This window comes from Macrotis lagotis, chromosome 5 (genome assembly GCF_037893015.1).
Source record: "Macrotis lagotis isolate mMagLag1 chromosome 5, bilby.v1.9.chrom.fasta, whole genome shotgun sequence".
In the NCBI taxonomy this organism is placed as follows: Eukaryota; Metazoa; Chordata; class Mammalia; order Peramelemorphia; family Peramelidae; genus Macrotis; species Macrotis lagotis.
Window position 1 is genome coordinate 93,497,969 of NC_133662.1, and position 25,634 is coordinate 93,523,602.

Here is a 25,634-nt window from a genome sequence, read left to right on the forward strand (position 1 = left end):
CATGGCCTCAAGGTCAGCTAATGTTTGTCCTTCATTTTTTTTTTTTTGTCGTTCATTTTTGAAGAAGATCACAACATCAGGGAGGTGATGCCATGATAAGCACATGAACTGGATTTAAGTGAGTGTTTGCTGTGCTAAGCTACCAGTCTTACTTTCTCCACCAGAGCCACCTGGGTCCAGAAGTCAGATATGAATCAGGATGACTGGAGATGGTTCTGGTTGCAAGGCAGTCAGGATTAAGTGACTTGCCCAAGGTCACACAGCTAGTAAGTGGCAAGTGTCTGGGGGTTGGATTAGAATTCTGGTCCTCTTGACTCCAAGGACAGGGAGGGCTCTACCCACTGTGCCACCGAGTTCAATCTCAGCTATCCCACTGATGGAAAATTCATTTTGAAAAGACTACAAGTCAAAACCAAAGTGGAGGGAGTATTGGTGCATGATCTTGTTTGTAGATGTTTGTGCATTCGATGTAGCCTCTGAAGCTGAGAAGCAACAAAGAATGGATCGGTTCTCTGCTGCTTGTACTAGTTTTGATCTAGCAAATAATACCAAGAAAACCCAGGTGCTCCATCAGTCAGCACCGCACCATCTATATGTGGAACCATTGATTACAGCAAATGGAGAATTTTTGAGAACTGTGGACAAGTTCACTTATCATGGCAGTGTATTTTCCAGGCAGGTTCACATTGACAATGAGGTTGACACTCACATTGCCAGAGCTCGCTCAGTATTTTGGGAGACTCCAAAAGAAAATGTGGGAGAGAAGAGGTATTAGACTGATTACCAAACTGAAGATCTACAGACCCATTGTGCCAACCTCATTGCTATATGCCTATGAATCCTACCAGCACTGTGTCAGGAAACTGAATTGCTTCCATTTAAATTGTCTTAGGAAGATTCTGAAGATCTTCTGGCAGGAGAAGATAACAGTCTCTGAGGTCCTTTCTCAAGCTAAACTACCTAGCATTCCAACATTACCACAGAGAGTGCAACTACAATTGGACACATTGTTAGAATGATAGATGTAGCTTGCCAAAAAAGGCTATTTTATGGAGAATTCAAACAGGGAAGCACTCAGGGGAATCAGAAGAAGTGATAACAGGGTACCTTGAAGGGCTCTCTTAAGAACCATTAGAGACCCTGGCATAGGATCTTCCAGTATGGCATGTCCCATCAGTGAGGGAGGCAGAATGGAAGAGGCTCAAAGAAAATGTGACATCTGTAAGTTTAGAGAACCCATCCCAGGTGTTTGCATGAACTATGTGTGCCCAACCCATGGTGAAACAGTCTGAGTTCGTATTGGTCTGATCAGTCACAGACAGACATACTGTAATTTGTCTCAAAAATAATGATGTCATTTTGCATTTTGGTCTTTGATAACAAAGAACAAGAACCAACCAACAACTTATGGGTCAAGTGTTTTTCAAATATCTCATTTGATCCTCACAACCATTTTGTACTTGAAAAAGGAAGGAAAAGGCTAAGTGACTTTCTCTCAAGGTCACACAGGAAATGTCACAGGCTTAATTTGACTTCAGTCTTCCTGATACCAGGCCCAGTGGTTTCTAATCACTGAGCCACCTAGCTGCATCATAGGATGCTGAATATAATCCCTTAGGGAATCTAGATTTTAAAAATTCCCAACAAGGTGAAACAATGAGGTTAATCATTTCATTAATGTATCACAATTTGTTTAGTCATTCCCCAACTGATGGTCATCTATTGTTTTCATTTTCTTAGTACTTTAAAAACTGCTATTATGAATAGTTTGGTGTATTTGGCAGCAATTTCTTTTATTGGTGGCTTTAATGGATTATAAACTCATTATATGTCAACAATCTGCAGTTGCCTGTGGCATCAGTCAATAAATACTCTAGTTCAAATTTGGCCAGGTAGGAAGGAACTATTTGAGACTTTGACTTAATTTAATTGCATTTTATTTCAAAGATATGTAAGGTCACATACTAATCAACAGGACATTGACCTGCCCTAAGCTAGCAGCCAAAGCAGCCATACAGCCACCTGAACCCAGCATCTTGAACTCTAGTGTACAAGGTGGATCCTCTCTATTCAGGAGTATACTACAATACTCAGAAGATCACTTTTGTACCCAATGACCCAAGATCCCCTAAAGCAGACAGGTCTTTTTTGCCCAACCCCCTCCCCCAAGATTTTTGTGGAAAACTACAATGCATGTAGTCTGTCTCCCTACCAACTCCCCCGGTGAGGAACACATAATAGAGAAATTCTCAGCGATTATTATGTTAGTCAAGATCATGACTTAATGATTTATCACTTATGTCTTTCTTAAAATAACCTCCTTAGCCTTTCTTTGCTCCTTCCTTCCTTCTTTTTTCATACATAATTTTCCTTTTATTTTGTGATATAAGCACAAACTCTCGATGCTATTCTTTTTAGGTATTACTTCCTAGAAAATGGTTCTTTTAAATGTATGAAATAAAGCATTTCCATAACAATAAAAAGATGATTACACATCTAACTGCAAATCTATTATGTGTAACTTGCTAGTATTCCTTTTAAAGTTATCATGAAATTTTTTTTTCCTTTTTTTCTTCCCTACCTCCCCTAACACCCCTCTACCACTCCACCTTATCCCAGCCCTCCTACACCAGTTGGAGTAGATGGTCTCTTGAGATCCCATCAAGCTTTGGTTCTATGATCCTATGATCCTACTATCTCTGGGATAGCTAGGTGGCAGTGGGTAGAGGACTTGGAGTCAGGAAGGCCCTCCACTCCTATTGATGACTTCCTCCTGGAACCTCCATTTTGAGGAAGAGACTTGATCAATTATCCATTCTTAGTGCCAGCATCCCCTGCATGGGTACCTTGTCTCTCATCCCTTGATTTTCAGATCTCATTTATATATTAGAATGTAAGCTCCTTTGAAATGAGGGGTTGTCTTTCTTTTTGCTTCTAATTATATCCCCCAGGACTCAGAGGTTGTCAAGAGCCCAAAAAGATTGTGTCACCAAGTAAGGTAGGCATGAGATGGTTAACAACACAATTAATGAGAAACTGAATACTTTGTGCTCATTTGCTAGACTAAGTTCAAAATTTTGAGGTAGAAATCTGTTCATTAGCTCTATGATCCTGTGCATGGGGATGAGGACTTCCCTTGAAGGATTGTTGAGAGGCTCAAATAAGATGGGGTATGCCAAAATTCTTGGTGCAGTTTTAAAACTGCACTGACTTTTAGGATGCCCTCATATGTTTTTATGTACACATGTACACATACTCACATATGAAGTGCCATATTATTGCTAATTATTTCTATTGCAGCTAGAGTTCTTCACAATGTCAAAAAGGTTAATTTAATCTTGAGCTACATTAATGGTATGGTGTCAATAATACTTTGTCCAATCAATAAGTATTGTGTCTTTTACGTGCCAGGAACTGTTATGTCTGTCAAAGCATAACTGGAACACATATTATTCAATTTTGGATATCAATGAAGAGGAATGGTGAGAAATTCTATTCTATCTAGATGAGGAAGGTTAAAATATCTTAAGTGAGGGGACTCCAAACCCTATATGATGATTGACTTGACAGAGTGAATTTAAAGGACAACATGATCCCTATTTTTAGACATATGAAGGATTCCTATGGCAGAATTATTAGATTATTTTTTAGGGAGCAAAAATAAGATGCTTGTATACTTTATAGGAAAAATTTCATCTTAGTATGAGAAAAGCAACTTAAACATTATTAGCCAGTTTCCCATTAAACAAAGCTTGGCTAATCTTTATCAGGAAGGGCTAATTAATTGTACTAAGCATTTGTGTCAACTTTACTTGATAAAGCAATTATCCAAATATTCTTTCCAAATCTGAAATTCTATATATTATCTATTTAAAGTGAAATGTGGAGTTGATGATGATGTTATCACTTCCCTGGGTCATCAACACTGACGTAACAGGGGAAACTGTGGACTACAGGGAGTAGAGAAATAACATCCATCTGATTTTGACTAGGCTTTCTCTATTGACACTCCTAAATCAAGATTAGGGGCAGAAAATTTACTACAGAATTAGAAGTGAATCCCAGAATTTAGAAGCCAAGCTCTAAAGGAGTAAATATATTGAAAAGAATTCTGCTTTTCCAAACTAGGAAAGCACCAACATCGTATCTTGAAAAAAACAAAGCTGAGTACACCTAGCTAAGGTTCCCCTAAATGATATACATAATGGGGCTGAAGTCCAGCTCTTCCCCTTGTTCTATGTAACACTCTCCCCACTTTATCCTACAAATATGTATGTGAGAAATTGGAACAGTAAGTGGTAGTTGAAAATCCCCAAGAGCCTACTCCCAGGGAAGTTTCCATTGCTTTTTCACAAAATCTGGCATTATATTGAGACTTGAAAGCATATAAGCAGGAAAAATAAAATACCTTTTCAATATAGTATAAATGTACCAAAAATATAGGGCACCAAATCACCCCAGCAACCTGGAACCCAGAATTTACTGTGCTCTGACCAAAAATAAAGCATAAAATAATTTTTGAAACAATCCTAAAGGGGGGGAAAAAAACTGCTTTTAATCTCTTTAGGCCACTTCAATGTGGCCACTTTTTATTGCTTTCTTTCATAGTATTTATTACCAGTGCATTAAGTTGTTTTTTGGGGGAGGGTTTTTTTAGGTTTTTGCAAGGCAAATGGGGTTAAGTGGCTTGCAAGGCCACACAGCTAGGCAATTATTAAATGTCTGGGATAGTTTTTGAATCCAGGTACTCCTGACTCCAGGGCTGGTGCTTTATCTACTGCGCCACCTAGCCACCCCCTGCACTAAGTTTTAATTACAATCATGCCTACCTGAAAAAAAAAAATGGTGACATTACAGTTCTGAATCTGAGGTTACAGGGAAATGAATCAGAAAAAGACAATTTAGGGATGCAGAGTTGCTTCACTGCTAGCTAGTTCATGTTGCTAAAACAACATAAAGCAACCAAAGTCCATACTATTCCCTTCTTTCCATGGATATTAGAAAGACAATAAAGAAACTACTTTTATTATATCATGTTATATAACATATAGAGCAGCAGTTGTATTTATAGCTGCCTGGAAATAAATCATCACATGTGTTAAACCAATGCTGTATTTATAGATTTCCCAGGTTGGCTTACAGAGAAAAGAATGAGTAATGAAAATAAGAGAATATAGTTGGTAAAATCATGACATGAGTTTTTAAAAACAATTTTTATAGCTACAGCTTATTTTGCAAGACTAGTACTGTTTTTGTAGCAATAAGGACTATTTAAAAAATGTACCTGAAAAGTTTCTATCACAGATTCCCAATTTGCGTCCAGTTTCCATCTTTTCTAGCACTATCTCTTATGCCTCCAAAAGGTAACTTTCTCCCCAATTTCTAAGTTTCCTCCACACTATAGGCCTAGAGAATCTCTGTGAACTCAAGAAAATCATTCTTATGAAATAAGAAAAGCCTACTGAATGTTGGCAAAAGGCTTACTGGCCCCCTTGGTACCGCTGTCCTTCTGTTTTGCTTCTTCATAGAATGGGGGACTAGTCTGGAAATCTAAAGACCTACCCACATGACCTTGTACTGTTAAGTCACTGGACCCATTTTCTCATGTTATAAAATGAGGGTTTGAGTCAGAAAGTCTGTACGTTACTTCTGAATAATATTCTGTGAGTTGAATCAGAAATATCATCCCTGGTTAGATCTTGAACCAGAAGGGAATACACGAAATGCAACAGGGTTGGTGTTTCTCTCCACATCCATCCTCTAGGAGTCACTATGACTACATTCGAAGGAGGGCTGGACTTGGAGTCAGAAAGATCTGTATGAAATCTGCCTCATTTACTAGCTATGTGACTTTGGGAAAGGTAGCCTCTTAGCCTCAACTTCATCATCTATAAAATGGAGATAGCAGCACCTACTTCAAATCAAATGTGAATATAGGGGCAGCGGCCAGGTGGCGCAGTAGATGAAGCACCGGCCCTGAGATCAGGAGTACCTGGGTTCAAATCCGGTCTCAGACACTTAATAATTACCTAGCTGTGTGGCCTTGGGCAAGTCACTTAACCCCATTTGCCTTGCAAAAAAACCTAAAAAAAAAAACCATATATATATATATATATATATATATATATATATATATATAGTATCTGTAGACCTTAATCACTAGATAATTGTTAACTAATATTATTGAACTTGACCACTGAATTGAACTCAGTGCTTCAAAACTAAGGAAGAATATTAACAACTGAATTTCTCTATTGCACCATAAGCCTTGCCAAGCACTTTGTGTCTCTCACAACTGATTGTGAGGCTGACTTTATAATTTCCATTTTAAAGATGAAAAAAGTGAAGTTGAAATCAGGTATTTCAAATTCAGATCTGTTGACTCTGAATTGAACATTCTTTTTCAAGTACATCCCTCTGGTCTTCATTTCCTTTTTTAATTTAACCAGTTTCAGAAAGAATCATGAAACTAGAACTGACCTTTAGAGATTATTCATGGATAATGGTACTCTACAAACCTCAAAGTGTTCTATATATGCTAGTTATTGGGATGATTATCCATTCCAACCCACTTATTAGGTGGAAGATGAGGCTCAGATAGTTAAGTGACTTTCCCAAGGTCACAAAGCTATTTAAATTGGAATCTAGAATCCAAGACAACTTTCAAGAAAAAAAAATTCTCATTGTTATAGGCTAAATCCAAATGTGGTTAACTTTTCAGGTAGTATTCTTACATGTCACACCGATATCTTTTACTTAGCCAAACTCTGTATACTTAAAATTAAACACTTGTCACATGTCCCCACTAGCAAAATTTAGAAATCAAACATTACTTGTTAAAAATCCAATTGACAGAATTCCTATACCTTTCTTTCTCTCTTCCATCCAATAGAGTAATCATAAAAGATAATTTTATGTCTTTTTTTGATTTTTTTTATCTTGGTTCTCTGCTCTTTTTCTCTGCCTGGGAAATACTACTTACTATCTTATTACTCTTCCAAGTATCACTCTTCTGAAATTAAATGCCACAGCCATATGACTCTGCTTTTGTCATGTCAAGGAAGAATATACTTTTCACCTGAATTCTTTAATTTTAAACAGAGTCTCTCAGACATCTATTCCACCAGACTATGACTGTTTCAGAAGTGGTCACATGGCATACCTAAAATTAACAGCCTGCCTTTCCCACTTTTAAGAAACACACTGAAGCTGAACTCATCACTCATTTGGACAAACACATGATAGAATAGAGCAGAACAAAATACCATCAAAACATTTCCTGCTCAGCCAGCAGCCCAACACAATTAGCTGCTCATTAAATAAAAGTTTTCAGTCATAAAGAGGGAACTGTAATCACTTAGCCAAATGACAACATAATTTAATGCATTAAGGAGGCAAAGAATAGGACAAGAGCACATAAGGAGTGGAAAATGTTTCTGATGGCTTCTTTCACTTAGATGATATAGCTTTCTTTCCATCATTGGCAGGAAAGATCTTTACATCAAAAGCAACAAAAAACGTGAGAAGGGATTTGACATCTCTCAGTTCCAGATAATATTCCTGGGCTATTTTCTCTGCAGTCCATATTGCAGGAGAATGTTTATGATTGTTAAGTAGTGTGAGAGCTTCCACCACAGAAATTTTGCCTTTGGGAATGTTCTGGGAAGTCATGAGGTTAAAGTGATTGCCTTTTAGAAGTCTGAGCTCCGTTGAGTGAGGTAAACTGGCATCTTTCACCTAGGGTGGGAGAACAGAACGATTTGTTAGGAATGAATAGCATCATCTCTTTTCCTAATTTCTGCCACTCCTCATACATAATGTACTTTGCATGCCTTTGTACCCGCTGTCTCAAGCCTGAAACACTCTACTTTTATCTCAGGTTCTTCACATCCCTTAAGGACTCCTCTTCCCCAAAATTCATTGCAAATATTCTCTATCTCCTGAAATATTATAAAAAATATTTTGTGCGGATAATTGTTTGTACCTGCAAAATGCAACTTATCGAGGTCTGGGGGTTGCTTATTTTTATCTGTGCATTCTTGGCATCAAGCACAGTCCTTAGCACAGGGTAGAGATTTAACAAGCCTCTCCATGAAATGAACTGATTTCCTGATTGTCAGATGGTCATCTTTTTACTTCTATTCCATTCCTGGCCCCTTTTCAAACCCTGCTATACTCATTAAAAGATTAAATCCCTGGCCAATGTTGCTTTTGTTGGTCTTCAGTTTTATTACTTAAATTAGCACCATTTGTTTTGATTAGTCCTATGACTGGGGCAGGATCATTTCCTTCCAAGTACCTCTTTCTCTCCTTTCAGGTATTGAAAAAAAAAAAAACCTCTTTTTTATTATGAAAAAGCAATAAACACAATCTTTCTATATTCAAAGAATACCAAAATGGAATATGACTACTGAATAGATCAAAACAAATTCTGCAAAGTGACAGAATATAAAATAAATCCATATAAATCATTAACATATTACCAACAAAACTAAGCAAGAGGTATCAGAAATGAAAATTCCATTTAAAGAAATAATATATAAAACATTTGGGAACGTATTTACCAAGAGACAGAAACTATCAGAATTCAACTACAAAATACATTGATCTAAAAAACTGTAAACATTTAACTACTCATGAATAGTTAGTACCAATATAAAAAATAATATTAGCTATGTATATTCAGTGCTATAGTAAATTACCAAAATATTACTTTATAGAAATTGAAAAAGTTTTTAAAATTCATCCAGAGGAACAGAATTTCAGGAAGCAATCATTAAAATAACTGAGTACTGGTTAAAAAATAGAGAAGTTGATCAAGGAAACAGATGAAGCACATAACAAATAAACAAACAGTAATGTTATCAAACAGTATTTGATAAGACTTTATTTTTAATGGAATAAATATTCACTATTTGACAAAAACTGTTGGGGAAAACTAGAAAGTAGTCTAGCATTCATTACTCCTAACAGATATATAACATAAAAGATGACACTGTAAATCAAATAATACTTCAAACATGTGAGATCAAAAGATAAAAACAATCAATAATGATTAAATAAAATGAACAAGTTTTAATTTCTTTTCACCAAAACCAAAATCAGAATGCAGATAGGCAACTGGGATGAAAATCTTTATAATAAAGGTCTTATTAAAGATTCAAATATGTAATAGTGAATTCTATGCTGAAAAATGAATAGTTCAGTTGATTAGTCAAGGACTTAAAACAACACTTTTCAAGCAAAGAAATAAAAGCTATTAACAATTATATTTTTTAAATGTTAACTAAATATTAAATATTTAAAATATTTAGAGAAATACAAATTATAGCAACTCTAAAGTTCCACTGTACATCTATCGGATTGGCAAAGATGACAAAAAGAGGAAAATGACAACGGTTGGAGATGTTGCAGGAAAGCAGGCACATTAATATTCTGATGGTGAAGCTGGAAAACATCTTGAAACTCTGCACCAAAAGTTATTAAATGGTATATAGCTTCCACTAATAAGACTTCTCACTACTATAATTTGCTCTAATGAGTTAAAGAAAAAAAAAGAAAAAATATATATATATATGAAAATTGTTATGGCAGCTCTCTTCATATTTGCTGCTGTTTGTCCTTCATTCTGAAAGAACACCATGACATCAGGGGAGGTGATGCCATGACATGCACATGACCTGGATTTGAATGAGGGGGAGCTATGCAAAGTCACCAGTCTCACTTTCTTCTCCAGAGTCATCTGGAGATATTAATCAAGATGACTGGAGATGGCCTTAAATGTGAGGTAATTAAGTGACTTACCCAAGTTCACACAGCTAGTAAGTGGCAAGTATCTGAGGCTGAATTTGAACTCAGATCCTCTTGATTCCAGGGCTGGTACTCTATCCACTGTGCCTTGTAGCACTTCATGGTAGTCCCAAAATTGAAAACTAAGGGAATATTCTCCTTATGGGGAATGGTTCAATAAAGATTCACAGTAAGAGAATATTACTGTGCCACAAGAAACATAATGAAATGGCTAATTTCAGAGGCAAGTAGGAAGAACATTATGAACTGATGCAGAGTAAAGTAAGCAGAGTCAGAATGACTTACAAGAATAACATTATAAAGGAAAAATACTTTGAAAGAGAATGAGATTTGCAATTCTGGAGATGGCCAAGGAGTATACTTGCTTTGATTTCCTGTGCATATTTGTTGAGGGTTTTCTTTAAGTAATGTTCATGGGAGCTAGGTGAGAAGAAGGAAGAATTATGTTAAGCAGAAAAACTATAACAAAAAGAGAAAATCTACTTTAAAACTGCTCAATATGAGATTCTTTTAGGTCTTTACTCACTTATAAATTCAATGAATAGTGAAATTAACACTGCCAACCCCCTTTATTTGCCCCTTTATTGACAGATTATCAGTGTATGTGAGTCATTCTTCTATTTAGTTATAACTTTTTTAGGTCTTCCAGTTTATTTTGCAAGAAGAATGTGAATATGTATGTGAGTTAGATAAAAGATACTCTGACAAAGGAGTGTACACTAATGGATTGGGATGAGAAAAGGGGAAATGGAAGCTTCACTGAGAAGGTATGATCATTGCTAACTCTGAAGGAATTGGGGGTCCTAAGAAGTGATAGGAGGGAGGGCACTCCAAACATGGAAGATGGTCCTTTCAAAAAGGTTGGAAGTAGAAACCATTGGGCCATTTTGACTGGAATGAGAGTAGGAAAGTTTTTCCCACAAAAGTACTTGACACTATAAATGACTCAACATCAAAAGGAAATACTACTTTTGACACTGCAAACAAGAAAGAAGGATGACCTCTGCTTTTGCAACCCTAAGGACATAGGAACCCAAATCTCCTCTATGTATTATCTTCCCTACTTTAGACAGTGAGCTCCTATCTTGCTTTTCCATTTGCAACCCTACAATTAGCACAGCAAGAAGGGATGATAGTAGTAGGCAATGCTTGAACCTAACTCAACAGAATTAACTCAAAGAAGAATTGATATACTCAGTTAGTACAGAAATCTATCTTAACCTATAGGGAAGTAGGAAGAGATGGGGATAAAAGAAGTGGAAATAGATTTATAGAAAGCAGGGTAGCTTGGGGAAGATAGTGGTCAGAAGTAAAACAAATAGGAGGAACAGTATGAAAAGTGAGCGTAAGAAAGATGGATAAACAGAGAAATAGAATGGAGGGAAATAAACAGTTATAATTGTAAATATGAGTGGAGTGAACTCACCCATGAAACAGAAGAAAACAGAAAGTACTATATCTTCTTGTCAGTAATACCTGGGATCTCCACAAAAAAATTGAAAGTAAAAAAACCATTGGATTAATAAAGAAAACCAGAAGCTGGCTTTATTAAAAAAAATAATAAAATAACTAAATAAAATAGGTAAATTTGATCTCAAAAAGTGAAGAAATTTTTATTATTTATTTGTTTGTTTATTTATTTATTATTTTTTAGGTTTTTGCAAGGCAAATGGGGTTAAATGGCTTACCCAAGGCCACACAGCTAGGTAATTAGTAAGTGTCTGAGGTCAGATTTGAACTCAAGGACTCTTGACTCCAGGAAAAGTGCTCTATCCACTGCACCACCTAGCTGCCCCAAAGTAAAGAAATTTTAAAACTAAATTACCAGTATCAAAAATGAAAAGGGGAAATTCACCATCAATGAAGAGGAAATTAGAGTAATTTTTAAGACTTATGCTGCCAATTGTAAGTCAATAAATCTGACAATCTAAGCAAAATGAATATTTACAAAAAATAAATTACCCAGATTAAGTTTAAAAAAAGAATACTGAAATAACCCCATCTTAGAAAAAAAGAAATTGAACAAGTCATCAATGAACTCCCAAAGAAAAAATTCCTCAGGCCCAAATGGATTCACAAGTGAATTCAGCCAAACATTTAGTTTTTTAAAAAAAATTATTTAAGGCAATGGTGTTAACTGACTTGCCCAAGATCACACAGTTAGGCAATTATTAAGTATCTGAGGCCACATTTGAACTCAAGTACTTTTGACTCGAGGGCTGGTGCTCTATCCACTGCTCTACCTAGCTGCCCCACAAACATTTAAAGAACAATCAATCCCAATACTATATAAAGTATTTTGGAGAATACTAGCAAGGAAAGTACAGCAAAATATAACAAGGACCAAGTGAGATTTATATTAGGAATTATCCCTAATGAGATAATATTTGTAAATCATTTGGCACAGTGACTCACAAAAGTAGGTACTTATGTTTGGTCCTTTTCCTCCCCTCCCTCTGCTCTTGATTTTTGTGATATCATGATCTCTTAATTTTTCTTCTTTGCTAAATTATTATTTTCTTAACTATGGCATTACAGGGGCAGCTAGCTGGCCTTGGGAGTCAGGAGTACCTGGGTTCAAATCTGGTCTCAGACACTTAATAATTACCTAGCTGTGTGGCCTTGGGCAAGCCACTTAACCCTATTTGCCTTGTAAAAACCTAAAAGAAACCCAAAAAACCAAAACTATGGCATTACAAAACTCACTCCTGTGCCCTATTCTCTCTCTCCATACTATCTCAGAGCTCATCAGGTGCTATTATCATCTCTATGAAGATGACTCCCATATCTAACTATTCAACCCTAGCCTCTAACCAGAGCTATAGTCCCACACTATTATTTGCTTACTGTGTATTTCTTCACTGCACATCATGTAGGTGTTTCAAATTCAACCAAGTCCAAAAGTAGGATAGCTGGTGGGGAATGTAAGGCAAAAACTATGTTGAGCCAGTCCTTAAATAGAGGTCCTGAAGTCCACGGCCCTATGGCCCTATAGCCAGAGGGTCTAATTAGAGAGACAGAGAGTACCATTGAGATGTGATTATCAGATAGATTCAATCTTGCAGAATATGAAATAAGTTTACTTGTAGGTGTTAACGTTGATCTCTGAAGTCCCTTCTAAAAGCTTTAAAAATTCTTTGAATCTATAATATCAATTGCCATTGCATATTATCATAAATACAACTAAAAAAGTTAAAGAATAAACAAATAAGGCTTAGAGTAAATGTCTTAATAAAATCTAAATATCTATAAATAAGATTTATGTATAATTTATTTTTAAAATCATCATTATGGGAAATTACAAATTCATGAATAACTAGGTTATGAATATTCTGAAATTTCAGGTATTAGAATTCAAATATGTATGAACTTAAGTGTATTTCTATCCCAATGAAATTGCATTAAATTGATGTATTATCATTAACACAATGGGTGAATTATTCTTTGAAAATATTTCAAAGCATGATGAAATGTATTAATTAAGGTATTTTAAGATGACAAGAAGCATGGAAAATATCAATTATCCATCCATAGATCTTGGCTATTAAACAAAATATTAACAAAAAATTAAATATCAAATTAATATATCCTCAATTTGGGGAAGTTAAGTGGCATAGTAGATAGAGGACTTGGAATGGGAAATATTCATCTTCATAAGTTAAAATCCAGCCTCGAACACAAACTACATGACCTAAGCAAGTCATCTAACACTGTTTGTCTCAGTTTACTCATCTGTAAAATGAGCTGGAGAAGGAAATGGCAAACTACTTCAGTATTTTTCCCAAGAAAATCCCAAAATGGGGTCAATTAAGATTTAAGACACAACTAAATATACTCATTAAACAACATCTCAAATTTCATTGGTTCCTTTAATGTATTATGAGCAAAATGCACACAACCGACCTAAAATCATTTACTCAAATCAATTTTCAATTAGGGATACTGAGGCACAAAGAGGACAGAGATACAGAGAAGGCTCAGAGCCAGAAGGAATCTTGAAGACCATCTGGTCCAAAAACCTACATTTTACAGAAGACAAAACTGAGACCCACAGAGGGGGAAATTACTATCTAAGGTCTTAAGAGGCAAAAGAAGAAAAATAGGATTTGAACCAAAGTATTTTAACTCTAGTCTCAACATTCTTTCAGATCAGCAGAACTGAACAAACTGGTTACATAAACTAGTACTTACCTCATAGAAGTTCAAGACAACTACTTTTTATACTTCAAGATGACATATAAATGTGAGCTGTTTAAGTTCAAGAATATTGATAGTAAAAATGTGGGCCTTTGAAACCATGAAGTTCAGGATTCATCTCCTGCCCCAAATAATTGTCACATGTCATGAGCTTGCACTCTTACAGATATGGTCTTCCTTTTCAAGGCCCTGTCTGAAAAGTGGCAACTAGAAATTTCCAGATGTCATTTGACTAGAAAAGAAAAAAGTAAAGCTATATCACCTCCCTCTTTCTGTAGCCTGAGATCACATTAGCCTTTTTTGGCTGCTAACTCACATTTTGGATTCTATGTTCATAGTTCAAAATCACCCTTCAGGTCCATTTCACATAAACTGTTATTAAAAATTCTATGCTTGTGAAGCTGATTTTTTTGGAACCAAGAACATTAAACAAATTAAACAACTACATCTCAATATCTAGTTAACTGAACAATTTGTGAATCCTTTCTACTACAGTGTGGAACTTAGAATAAGATGGGTCTATCCTATACTCTGAATAGATGAATGAATGAAAAAGGATTTACTAAGCACTTAATATACAGTGTCAAGCACTAGTGATACAAACAAAAAGGGGACAGACCCTGCTCTCAAGGCTTGCACTAATGAACTCTGGGAGCTCACCAAGGGCTAGTTCATTAACCGGAAATTCCTCTCTCCTCAGCAGGCCCTCCCCGATTGCAGGGTAGACACCAGACAGCTTCTCCCAGACCTCCCATTAAGACCCAGGACACCATCTCCATCATTTCCCCCCAGTGCACTCCACTAGACACCATCCTTGCTCAGTACCCTTTCCCCACTCCTTTTTAGGTTATCTTCCCCTATTGACTGTGAGCTCTCTTGAAGAAAGGAACTGTCTTTTGCTTTTCTTTGTAGGCTCAGCACTTAGCACAATCCTTGGAAAATCTATTTGTTTTATAAATGTTTACAGATTTTATTTATTGACCATTAAGGATAGCTAACATATACTGGTTTTAGGTACAAATCAGATGAAAAGTCCAGTGGTCCAGTGGACAGTATAAGGTAATAAGGCATACTGTTTAGTAATGTTTTAATTATTAAACTCTATCCATTTCTGACGTAGAAACATTTCACAGTGCCAAGGACAAAAGCAGTGAGAATATTTTTTTCTGGATTTTTAACATCTGCAGAGGTTGTTACCAAGTCCACATTTCTACAAGGGTTCAATACTTGGATGATGACTCAGGGTCTGGCTGAAAGAAGAGTAGGAATGCAAAGCAATGTTGGGGGAGAGCTCGGCTTTTAGGTTCAGGGTTCTGGACAATCTCCAACTAAGTCTGAGAGAAGGTGGTGGAAAAGTTTTAATTTGCCTAGTATATTCCAGTTCATCTGTGCCATTTTGTATTGGATATCATCTTATAACTTTTTTGTTCCAAATGTGTGGTTTCAGTGGTGTAGGGAGTTCCCAGTAAGAAATATCCCTCTATCGATGCAGATCAATTACTGTTCTGCAGCTGGCAGAAGAGTCTTAGAGAGCTGTCTTGTTCAGGGTCACATTCACCTAGTGTACATGTCAGACGTGAAACTTAAATCCAGGTCTGATTCTGAAGATGCCTCTCTATGCCACACTGAGGATGGTTCTCTATGCCACTACACCACACTGCCTTATATATAAATTATTTGAATATTTCAAGGTGCCATAATTGTGTTGCTATAAATATTTCTTCCCTGATGCATATCATAACTCCTCTATACCTTAATAGGCTGCTTTCTTCAACAACTGCTACATAAAAGATGATGACACTCTGGCCTGAGACAAGGCCTTCAAACCATAATATGCAATCCATCAAAAGACCTTGCTCAAAGTCTTGCCAGTTTCTCAAAACCTCCAGTTTGCACTCTCCAGGTAAAACCTTCATTTACACAAAAGTCAGCTCTATACTATAATGAAGCATCAGAATAGGTTTCTGAAGGAGTGCATTATTTTATCTTTCACCAATGTCCTACTCATTCTGATTCCCCCATTCTTGAAGGCTGTGTCTGTAGACCTCGAGCTCAATCTACCAAACTTGAGAGACTTCAAATGTGGGTTCAATGATACACTTCATATCTACTGTCTGAGTTCTAGCCAAGCTAAACCGGAAGAGATTCCACATCAGGTTAGTCATAGGTTGGTAGAATTTTTTTGTCTATAGCAAAATCTCTGAAATAGAAGTTACTGAGGCATTAAGATCTGCACTGGCAGATCTTATATACATTCTGATGGAGAAAATATAATTTTACATTGACTTCAAATTTTTAAAAGACCTACAATTTCATCAATATGAATGATCCAATTTTATAACCCCTTCACATATCAGGGCAAGATTTCTTAATATTTTTTATATTACAATCCCCTTTGACAGGCTGCTAATGCATATCAACTGCCTCTCAGAATAATGCTTTTAAATGCATTAAATAAAATACATAAGATTATGCAGGAAACCAATTATGTTGAAAAACAATTACAAGTACACCTATGGATACAGACACACACATGCACATGGAAACATTACCCCTCTTTACTTATCCACAATGCCCAAGAAATGTCTTCATCATGGAAAATCACTTCAGCTCTAGAATTCAGACCTCTGAAGTGCCCTGGGTCTACACCTTCACTCTGACTGGATGATTTCTCCTAGAACCTCCATTCAAGGAAGGTGCCCAGGTCAGTCAACTCTTCATTTTTCAAAAGGCTACAGATGACCCTTCTCCCTCATGCCCCTACTCAGGGGAACACCTCTATCCCCCTTTTCAGCTTCCTTTTATGTGCTGTCTTCCTTTGTTAGAATAAAAGCTTCTTGAGGGCAGGGATCACCTTTTTTCCTCCATTATGTTTGACCAGTGCTTAGCATACCCAGCAAATAATATATATGTTTGTAGACAATTGACTGAAAATATTTAAAAAACAAATTAAAGAATCTAAGATTAAGCACTAATGCCTTAAGGAATAGTGATAAAACTCTCTAAATTTAGCAACATGTCCTTTGAACAACACACAAAGGATTTGCCAGAGTTTATGCTCCTCACACATAACCCTTTAACAACTTAGGGTCTTCCATAACATGATCAAGCATAATGCAGGAATTACCCACATCAAAGAGAGCAGAGATCTACCACTGGATGAAAGAATAAAATACAATAGAATAGTGCAGATACAAGCTCATATAGCACAGGAGCTAAGTCACCTTGGACCATAACTAAAGAACTTCATTACTGTAAGTACCAACATAACACTGATATACCAATAATTTACTATCAGTGATGATGTTCTTCAAAAGCTTCTGTTCACAAATCACAAAGTACATATTGTCTCTTAAGCTCTAGAATACCACCAGCTCTCTCAGTGAAACTGATAATTATTTGAAAAAAGTTAAGAGAATGCGAAATAGTTATTTCCCAGATTGACATAAAGGGATATTGATAGGTCACTGAATTTCCATTCAATAGCAGAGAGATGCCTGCTCTTATGACCTCTAATATGCTGATAATATCAGGCAAATACATCAGGCTAAGCAGCAGGAATTCCTAGATGTCTGCTCTTATGCAGCTTATCACATAGCTATCCTGAGGCTCTCTTCTGATCACCAGCCCTGCACCAGCAACTGAATGCTGGATATCTCTATATGAAGCCATATTTTTGAACCCAAAACAGAACTCATTATCTCCTACCTAGCAGAGTACCTACAAAAGTCTCTCTATGTATTCAGTCTCCTCCCTGTCTAATCTATATACTACATAGCTACCAAATCAACATTCCTGATCAGGGTATTTTTTTTGCTCAAATTTGTCATTTTTGGCAGCCAGGCTCCAGTCCATCCTGCTAAGCTTACTGCCTATTACTCTCTTTCACACAGTTCTTCTCTCATCTCTGTGTCTATGTCTTTGCAATGAGTGCTCCCCCAGACCTGGGATGGCCCCTTCTCTCTTGACCTCAGACCACCCCTAACTTCTTTCAACATCCAACTCAAGTCCTATGTCTTGCAGGAAGCCTATTCTGATCCTTACCCATTGCTAGTGTTCTCACCTCATCCCTAGACATTATGTGGTATTTATTTCTCTGTGTTCATATTGTTTTCCTCCAACTGGGGGGTGAGGAAGATAGGGAGTGGGAACTGAGAGAGGGGGAAAGAAGACAGGGACTGTTTCATTTCTGACTTTGAATATCCACTCCCTACCATAGTATTTACTGTAGTAGGCACTTAATAAATGCTTAATGAATGGAACAAATAATAGGGAGGATATACAGTTCAAATAATTATTATACAAAGGAGAATAAGATAACTACAAAATGTTGAAAAAAATTTGAAGATTTTTTTATCTATGAAAGCCAATGAAAGCTTCCTGGAAAAAGTGCCATCCAAATCAGTATTTGAAGGATGACAGATACTTCAACGAAGTGAGATAGACCAGAGTGAGCCATTTCAGTTATTATGGGGGGAGTGGGAGGAGGGGCAGAGTGAAGAAAGTCTAAGAAATGAGCAGAAGGATAAATGCAGGAGACAAAGGGGAGTCCATTTTGACTGGAACCCAGAATGCAGGAAGGGGAGCAACAGGTGACAAAGGTGGACAAGTAGGTTAGAACTGCATAGTATGGAACCTTAAATCAAAAGATTGGAAGCACTGCAATGAAGAGTGCTCGATTTTAACGGGAAGACCTGGTTATTTCAGACTCTGGCCCCACACTCACTATAACCTATGAACTTCAGGCAAGTCATTTAACTTCTCTAAGGCTTCAGATCTTCAACTATAAAATAAGGCCACTGGACTAAATGCCCTCTAAGGTCCCTTCAAATCTAAACGTTTCTACGATCCTACTTTATTTGGTAGGTAAGGGATGTCCATTCAAGTTTTTTTGGGGTAGAGAAGTGACATGATCAACACAGTATAAAAGGATAGAGGTTTATAGAGTGGATCAGAGAAAAGAAAAAAGGCCAGTTAGGAGGCCTTTATGATAATTTACATCATGAGAGATGAAGGCCTAAATAAGGTTTCCGCAGCTGGGTAGAGGGGGGCGGTGAGAATTGCAGAGGCATAAACAGCTGAGTTTGGCAACTTTGGTTGCTAAGGAAGAAGAATTAAAGAGCATGAATCAAGGTCATCAAAGGAATAGTGGCATCAGCAAGAGACAGGCATAGAGGTAGGACCTGGCATTTCCTTGACATTGGGGGATGCAGATGAGGAAGTTCCTTTGCTACCTTGGGCTAGCATGTTCTCAGTAACCCAAAAAGTCTTAGAGAACTGCCTAGGGCACTGAGGACAATTGTCCTAGGTCATATGGTTAGTATCTATTGGAGCTGGGATTTCTAATTCAAGTCTTCCTGGTTCCAAGATCAGCTCCTCTTGCCACCCTGCCTCTAGTGTCAGTAAAAGAAAAAGGAATTTAGAGTAGATAGAGGTTTAAAGGAAAATATATGAGTTCTGTTTTTAGACATGTGAAGATTAAGATTATGGTCAAAGGGGCCTCCATTTAAAAAAATCATGAAGCTGGAAATATGAATCTAGGGCTTTAGGTGAGTTTGGCAATATATGATAGGAAGGTATCTATATAGTGGTGATAACTAAAACCTTCAGAGTGGATGAGGTTACCAAGGTCTAGGTTAGTCTTTGGCAACATTCACAATTAAGGAAGCTGAGGAGCCAGCAATGGAGGCCTGAAAGGAGTGTCAGATGAATAGGAGGACCATGAAAATACAATGCTGTAGGAAAAAAGGGGGCATCAAGAAAGAGGGTTTTATCCACTATGCCACAATGAAGTTGAAGACAAGGCCATTAGATTAAGCAATGATGAAATAATTCTGTCCTTGAAGAACTGGTTCAGAAGAACTGTGGGACAGGGTTGAAAGAGGTACTAGTGATGAAGAATCAGAGGCAGTACATAGAAAGAACTTTTTTGAAAAGTCTGGCAGGGGTGCAGCTAGGTGGTGCAGTGGATAGAGCACCGGCCCTAGAGTCAGGAGGACCTGAGTTCAAACCCAGGCTCAGACACTAAATAATAACCTAGCTGTGCGACCTTCGGCAAGTCACTTAACCCCATTGCCTTGCCAAAAAAAAAAAAGTCTGGCAGGGAAGAGAAGGAAAAAGATCAAATGATCTCTTGAAGACAAAGGAGGCTTAAAAAAGTGAAATAGAAATCTCTCTTTTCTTTCCCATCCTGTGGGAAATTTTTTAACCATGTCCTCCCATTCAGTTTTCCATAAAAAAAATCCCCTCATAGTCTTTTAATATCTCTAAGGCAATGATAAAAAGTCACATTCTCCCTACATGCCATCAGCCTTATTTTCTATTCTTCCATATAGACACTGATGTCTTTTATGCCAGTTCTTATAAATATATTAGCACTGTAAATGTTGTAGCCTGTTTGTGCGCTATGTATGGGTCATCTACAATTTGGTTCATCTTAATTGATCCTTATAGTGTGGGGAAGTGTTTTGGTTTTGGTTTTTTAAAGGCTAAGGCAAAACTAAAGAAGCATGAAGGAAGAAAAGGACCAAAAGATAAGGAAGATGACAAGCATTAATTAAACAAGGTCATAAAGGAGATGGAAGAAGGTTAGCTTTAACAAGGAAGATCAATCTCTCTAAGATGAGAAAATGAGGACATTTAGAAATGTGGAGGAGTGGAAGAAGGGACTTGATTCATCAACAGCTATACATGAATGTATTTGCCTACATACACATAAAATCCATTTATCAAAGAAAGAGTTAGATTTGTTAATCTGCATATTCAGTAGACAGTGCTATATAGAGGGACAATGAGCTGGGCCCAGCATTGAGGAGTTAAAAGAGATGGGCTGAATCATACTTGGGAACACACAAGGCATTTTCCATAGTTTTAAACTGCTGACCACTACAAAAATCCAGCTCTTTAATACAAATATTTTCAGAATGATGATGTAAGGTTCAAATATTGAAACACAATAACCTCAGAAAAATCAAAATTATGGATGACCCAAAGGGCACAAAGAGGCTACAACATTTACAGTGGTAACATATTTATGAGAACTGACATAAAAGCCATCAATGGCTACATGGAAGAATAGAAAATAAGGTTGGCTGGGCATGTAGGGAGAATAAGCACAAGGCTCTGACTCAAAATTAGCAACCTAGAGATATTAAAAGAAAGCAAGGATTTTTTTTTTATGGAGAACTGAATGGGAGTACATGGTAAAAAAAAAATCACACAGGATGGGAAAGCAAAAAGAGATTTTTATCTCTATCAGTGGAAGGAAAGTTAATAGGTCCACTTAAATTTCTAAGCAAATAACTATATATATATATATATATATATCTTTATCTTTACACATACAATAGTTTATGATTTGTAAAACATTTGCCTTACTCACTTCACTCATTTGAAAAATCATTTGATCTTCATATAGTTTTATGAGGAAAGTAACTTAAATACTTCATTTTCCAGAGGAAGAAGCTGAGACTCTCACAGAGGCAAACTGAATTTTCTAAGGTCACATAACTAGCTAATGACAGCAAGAGAATTAGAACTGAGGTTTTCCAACCACTAGTCCAATATAATTTTTCTAGAGCATTTTCTCTCTTAAAAAGATCTCTTTAAATTACCTGGATTCCTCATATATCTGGAACATGCCTCATGCTGGCCAATCAGTCAACATGTCTAAATAACCATGGGTATACCATTCTTACTTCTTGATTTTTAAATGCCTAAAGATCTATCACTGTATAGTAAAGTGGAAAATATAGTACTGGGAAAGGGGAGTAGACAAGGGATAGGATGTTTGAATATGTCTGCCTCATGCTGGCTCTACAACTTTTGCTAGATCATCTGTACTATTCACTCAAGGCCTCCATTTGAAAAATGGAGATAACAGCACTTGTTCTACCTACCTATCACCCACCCATCCATACACAGAGCTGTTGTGCGGATCAGAAGATGTAATTGTTATGAAAAGACCTTGAAAAAACAATAATGAGACGCACAAATGCACTGAGGTCATATAAAGTGAGGGAGTATAATAACAAAGATGAGTCTGTACCTGGCCTTAACAGATCAAAGTAAAGGCAGACATAGCTGCAGGAAAGGAAGGCACAGCATGAGATACAAGAAGAGAGCTCAGTCCTAGGTTTACCTCTCTAGGGACTGTATAAGAATTGCAACTATGACTGTTGATCCAGAGAACTCACAGGTGAGAAAACCTCTCTTGCCAATGCAAACCAACACCTTCTCTACAAGTTACAGTCTTAGAAAGTTACCTAGAATACAGAGAAGTGAGAAACCCAGGGTCATATAGTCTGTATATGTTAAAAGAGGGACTGCAACCCCAGTCTTTCTGTTTCTAAGGTTGACTCTGTCCACTATAGTATGTTACTTTTTCTCCATTAAAAAAATATATCAAAAAGAAGGAATTATGCTGAAAAACACTGCTAAGAGTTAAGAGGAAACACTACTGAATTACCAAATTACCACTCTGCATTATCAAAGCTAAAAACAGTATTAAAGAAGAAAAAAGATTATTATCCATACCATATGGGTCCGTGTGTGTGTGTGTGTGTGTGTGTGTGTGTATGTGTGTGTATATATATATGTTTATAAAAACAAGGATCATGTGTATATGCTTATGTATTTATATATATACATTCTCCTCAATATACTGTAACCCTCCAAATTATTTTGAGTAACTGATTTTCATACCTTTTGCTGAGCACAATAAGAAACTGAAAAAAATAGGAAAAAAAGAAAAGTGCTCTTCTTTCTCTTTGTGGGGTATCTACTGATTATCCCACAAATGTAAGGGAATCTGACAAGAGTTGAATTCTGAGAATTATATCTAATACTTTTATAAACCTTTTTTTATTTCTGAACATGTTTATACTGCCTAAACAAACTGCCATTTTTTTTTTACCCAGAACACTTTCTTTAGGGTGCTGTGGAACAGAGTTGCTGCTAAACCCAGAGACATATATACTTATAAAGGTCTTTGTTATCTCAGTTACTCAGTTATCACATTACACATTTGTCATTGGTGTCCATTTGAAATAGGAAAAGACAATCTGGAGCCCTCAAAAAATTGAACAAAATGCCAAAAAAATAGAAAATACCAGTTACCTGCACATGTGGAATAGGATCTTTGGAGTTAACATAGACTTCTTTTAACAATGTGAGGAGCTTGTCATCTTTTCGTTTAACTATTTCTTCTAATTCTGGGTGGCCTAAAGAGAAGGGAAGATAGGAGAGACAATTACAAATAAATAAAACCAAAATAAATCTAGGTCATATAACTCATTCACTATAAGGTCATCTTTATTACCATTCTCTACAAAAAAACAATAAACACCATATGATAAAACAAAAACAAAAATTCTTAAGTAAATCCGAAATTCAAAATATTATTCCAGACTCATGAGTTCAGTTCTTGATGTCAACTCCTATAGAAATACTGCACTAAATAATATATGAAAATATATAAAATGAGATATGGCAATGTAAAAACTATGTAATAATGTAACTGACTGACCTATAGAGACTGACTTTCTCACATTTTTAAATCATTTACATTTGAATCATTTAAAGATTCTGAATATGATATCAAACTCTAAGTATCAAAGAAACTTTTACGTATCCTCAACATAGTGTTTCCTCTTAACTCTTAGCAGTGTTTTTCTGCATAATTCCTTCTTTTTTAAAATTTTTTTAGTGGAGAAAAAGTAACATACTATAGAGGATAGAGTCAACCTTGGAAACAGGATACCTGCTAGATACAGAGAACTCTCAATAATGTTTGGTGACAGCCTGAAATCTAAATAATTAGAAAAAGTTCTGGAATCCAGGATCAATATTCTGGACCTCAGTTTTCTAACTTGTTATTTTTTCTTTTTATTATTTTTTAGTTTTAGTTTTAGTTTTTGCAAGGCAATGGGGTTAAAAGTGGCTCGCCGAAGGCCACACAGCCAGGTAATTATTAAAGTGTCTTGAGGCCAGACCTGGACTCAGCTACTCCTGACTTCAGGGCCGGTGCTCTATCCTCTGCGTCACCTAGTCGCCACCAGTTTTCTAAATTGTTTTAAAAAAAAGGAATGGATAAAGGTGACTTCTGCAGTTCCTTAGACCTAGTTATTAATCTGTGAGTCTATGAAAGAGGGATTAAAAGTACCAATTAATCCAGAGAAAGAAGTGTGGAGTTTGAACAAAGACCAAGGACTATTAACTTTAATTTAGGAAAAAAAAACTGATATGTTATTGTCTGATCTTGCTATCTCTTATACTTTATGTTTCTACCTTAAGGAAATGATTTCTCTCTCATCACGTTCCATTTGGATCAATGTATACCATGGAAACAATGTAAAGACTGGCAAATTGCCTTATGTGGGGGGAAGGAAGAGTTATAAATATTTAATAAATATTATAAACATAAATAAATTTATAAAATTACAAATATTGTAAATAACATAAATAAATAAATCTTTAAAATAAATAAAATCTTTTTTAAAAAGGACCACCGTTAAACATCAGGCTAGAGAACTGGGAACTACATTTCCCAGCATGCACCACCTTGAAGCTCTCAGAAGGGACAAACACACATGTCAGGAAGAACAACTGACTTTGCCAAGGGAGGATTTGTAACATTAAAGGGACAGAGCTTCAATGTCATTATGGCTACACCTTCCTGGGCATTCTGGGGTTCCGAAATGTTGGCTCAGCTCCTCTTATTTATGTGGTGTTTTAAAATCCTCTCAGCTGGGATTTCTGCGATGCCTTTCCCCTCCTCTCTCCGGCCCTATTCAACAGAGAAGCCAAATCCCTATCACCCTTTCCACCTGCAGAAAACAGAGCCGGTTCATAGTCACTAGCTACCCCGGGCTTCACTTTCGCCCTTGAATGCGCCTTCAGCGCCCCTCGAAAGGCTCGGGAGACGCTGCAAAGGGACAAGGGCAGTCTCCAGCCTCGAAAGTGACAAAACCACGAAGGTCAAGGGCAGCGTGCGGCAGGCTCCAGAGCGGTCCCCGGGGCTCTGACCTTGCACTACCTGCGCGCCCTTGGGCAGCTTCTCTCAACTTCCTCGGGCCTCTCAGGAGAAAGAGGAGAGCGCGCGGGAAGGCTTGGGGTCCTACAGCCGGTTACTTCACTAATCTAGAGAAGGGCACCCCATTTTCAGGTGCCCCCCCCAGCTCGGTGCTTTTCCTCTTGATTATTTCCCATTTATCTCGCACTCCGCTTGTTTTGCACGCTGGCGCCACACAAGGCCCGCAGGCCCCCCGGGGGGACTCTTAACAAGCGCCGGCTGGACCGAAGTGGGCCGGGTCCGGTCCGGCCCGCACTGCAGCCACAGGGCGGGCGGGCTCCGGAGCGGAGGCTGCCCCCGGGGCCTCGCCCGGAGGCTACTCACGGTTGATTTCCTCTCGGACCAGGCTCTTGGTGGTGGGGTGCATGGGGGCGACGGACGGCTTCGCCTTGCTGATCTCCCTCTCGGCACGATTATCCAGGTTGAAGTTCCGGAAAGCGCGGGTCAGCCGGGCCCCCATGTCTCTCTCTCTCACACCATCGTGGCCCGGTTTCGGAGCCGCCAACACATAGAACGCTCCGGGCACACGGAGTTCTAACTGGCCGGGCACGGCCCA

General features: G+C 37.3%; 1 protein-coding gene and 1 long non-coding RNA gene across 2 annotated transcripts; both read right to left on the reverse strand.

Moving 5' to 3' along the window:
* Positions 1 to 1,797: 1,797 nt before the first annotated feature.
* On the reverse strand, positions 1,798 to 25,634 carry NDUFAF4 (NADH:ubiquinone oxidoreductase complex assembly factor 4). Its single transcript, XM_074187196.1, has 3 exons — positions 25,403 to 25,634; positions 23,125 to 23,228; positions 1,798 to 7,737 (listed from the first exon to the last, which is right to left on the reverse strand). Exons 1-3 carry the CDS (start codon positions 25,536 to 25,538, stop codon positions 7,450 to 7,452), a joined length of 528 nt encoding a protein of 175 aa, XP_074043297.1. The 5' UTR covers positions 25,539 to 25,634; the 3' UTR covers positions 1,798 to 7,449.
* On the reverse strand, positions 10,199 to 23,118 carry LOC141487709 (uncharacterized). The gene is made up of 3 exons (XR_012468496.1): positions 12,658 to 23,118; positions 11,237 to 11,293; positions 10,199 to 10,230 (listed from the first exon to the last, which is right to left on the reverse strand). It is a non-coding gene; the product is annotated as an uncharacterized LOC141487709 (long non-coding RNA).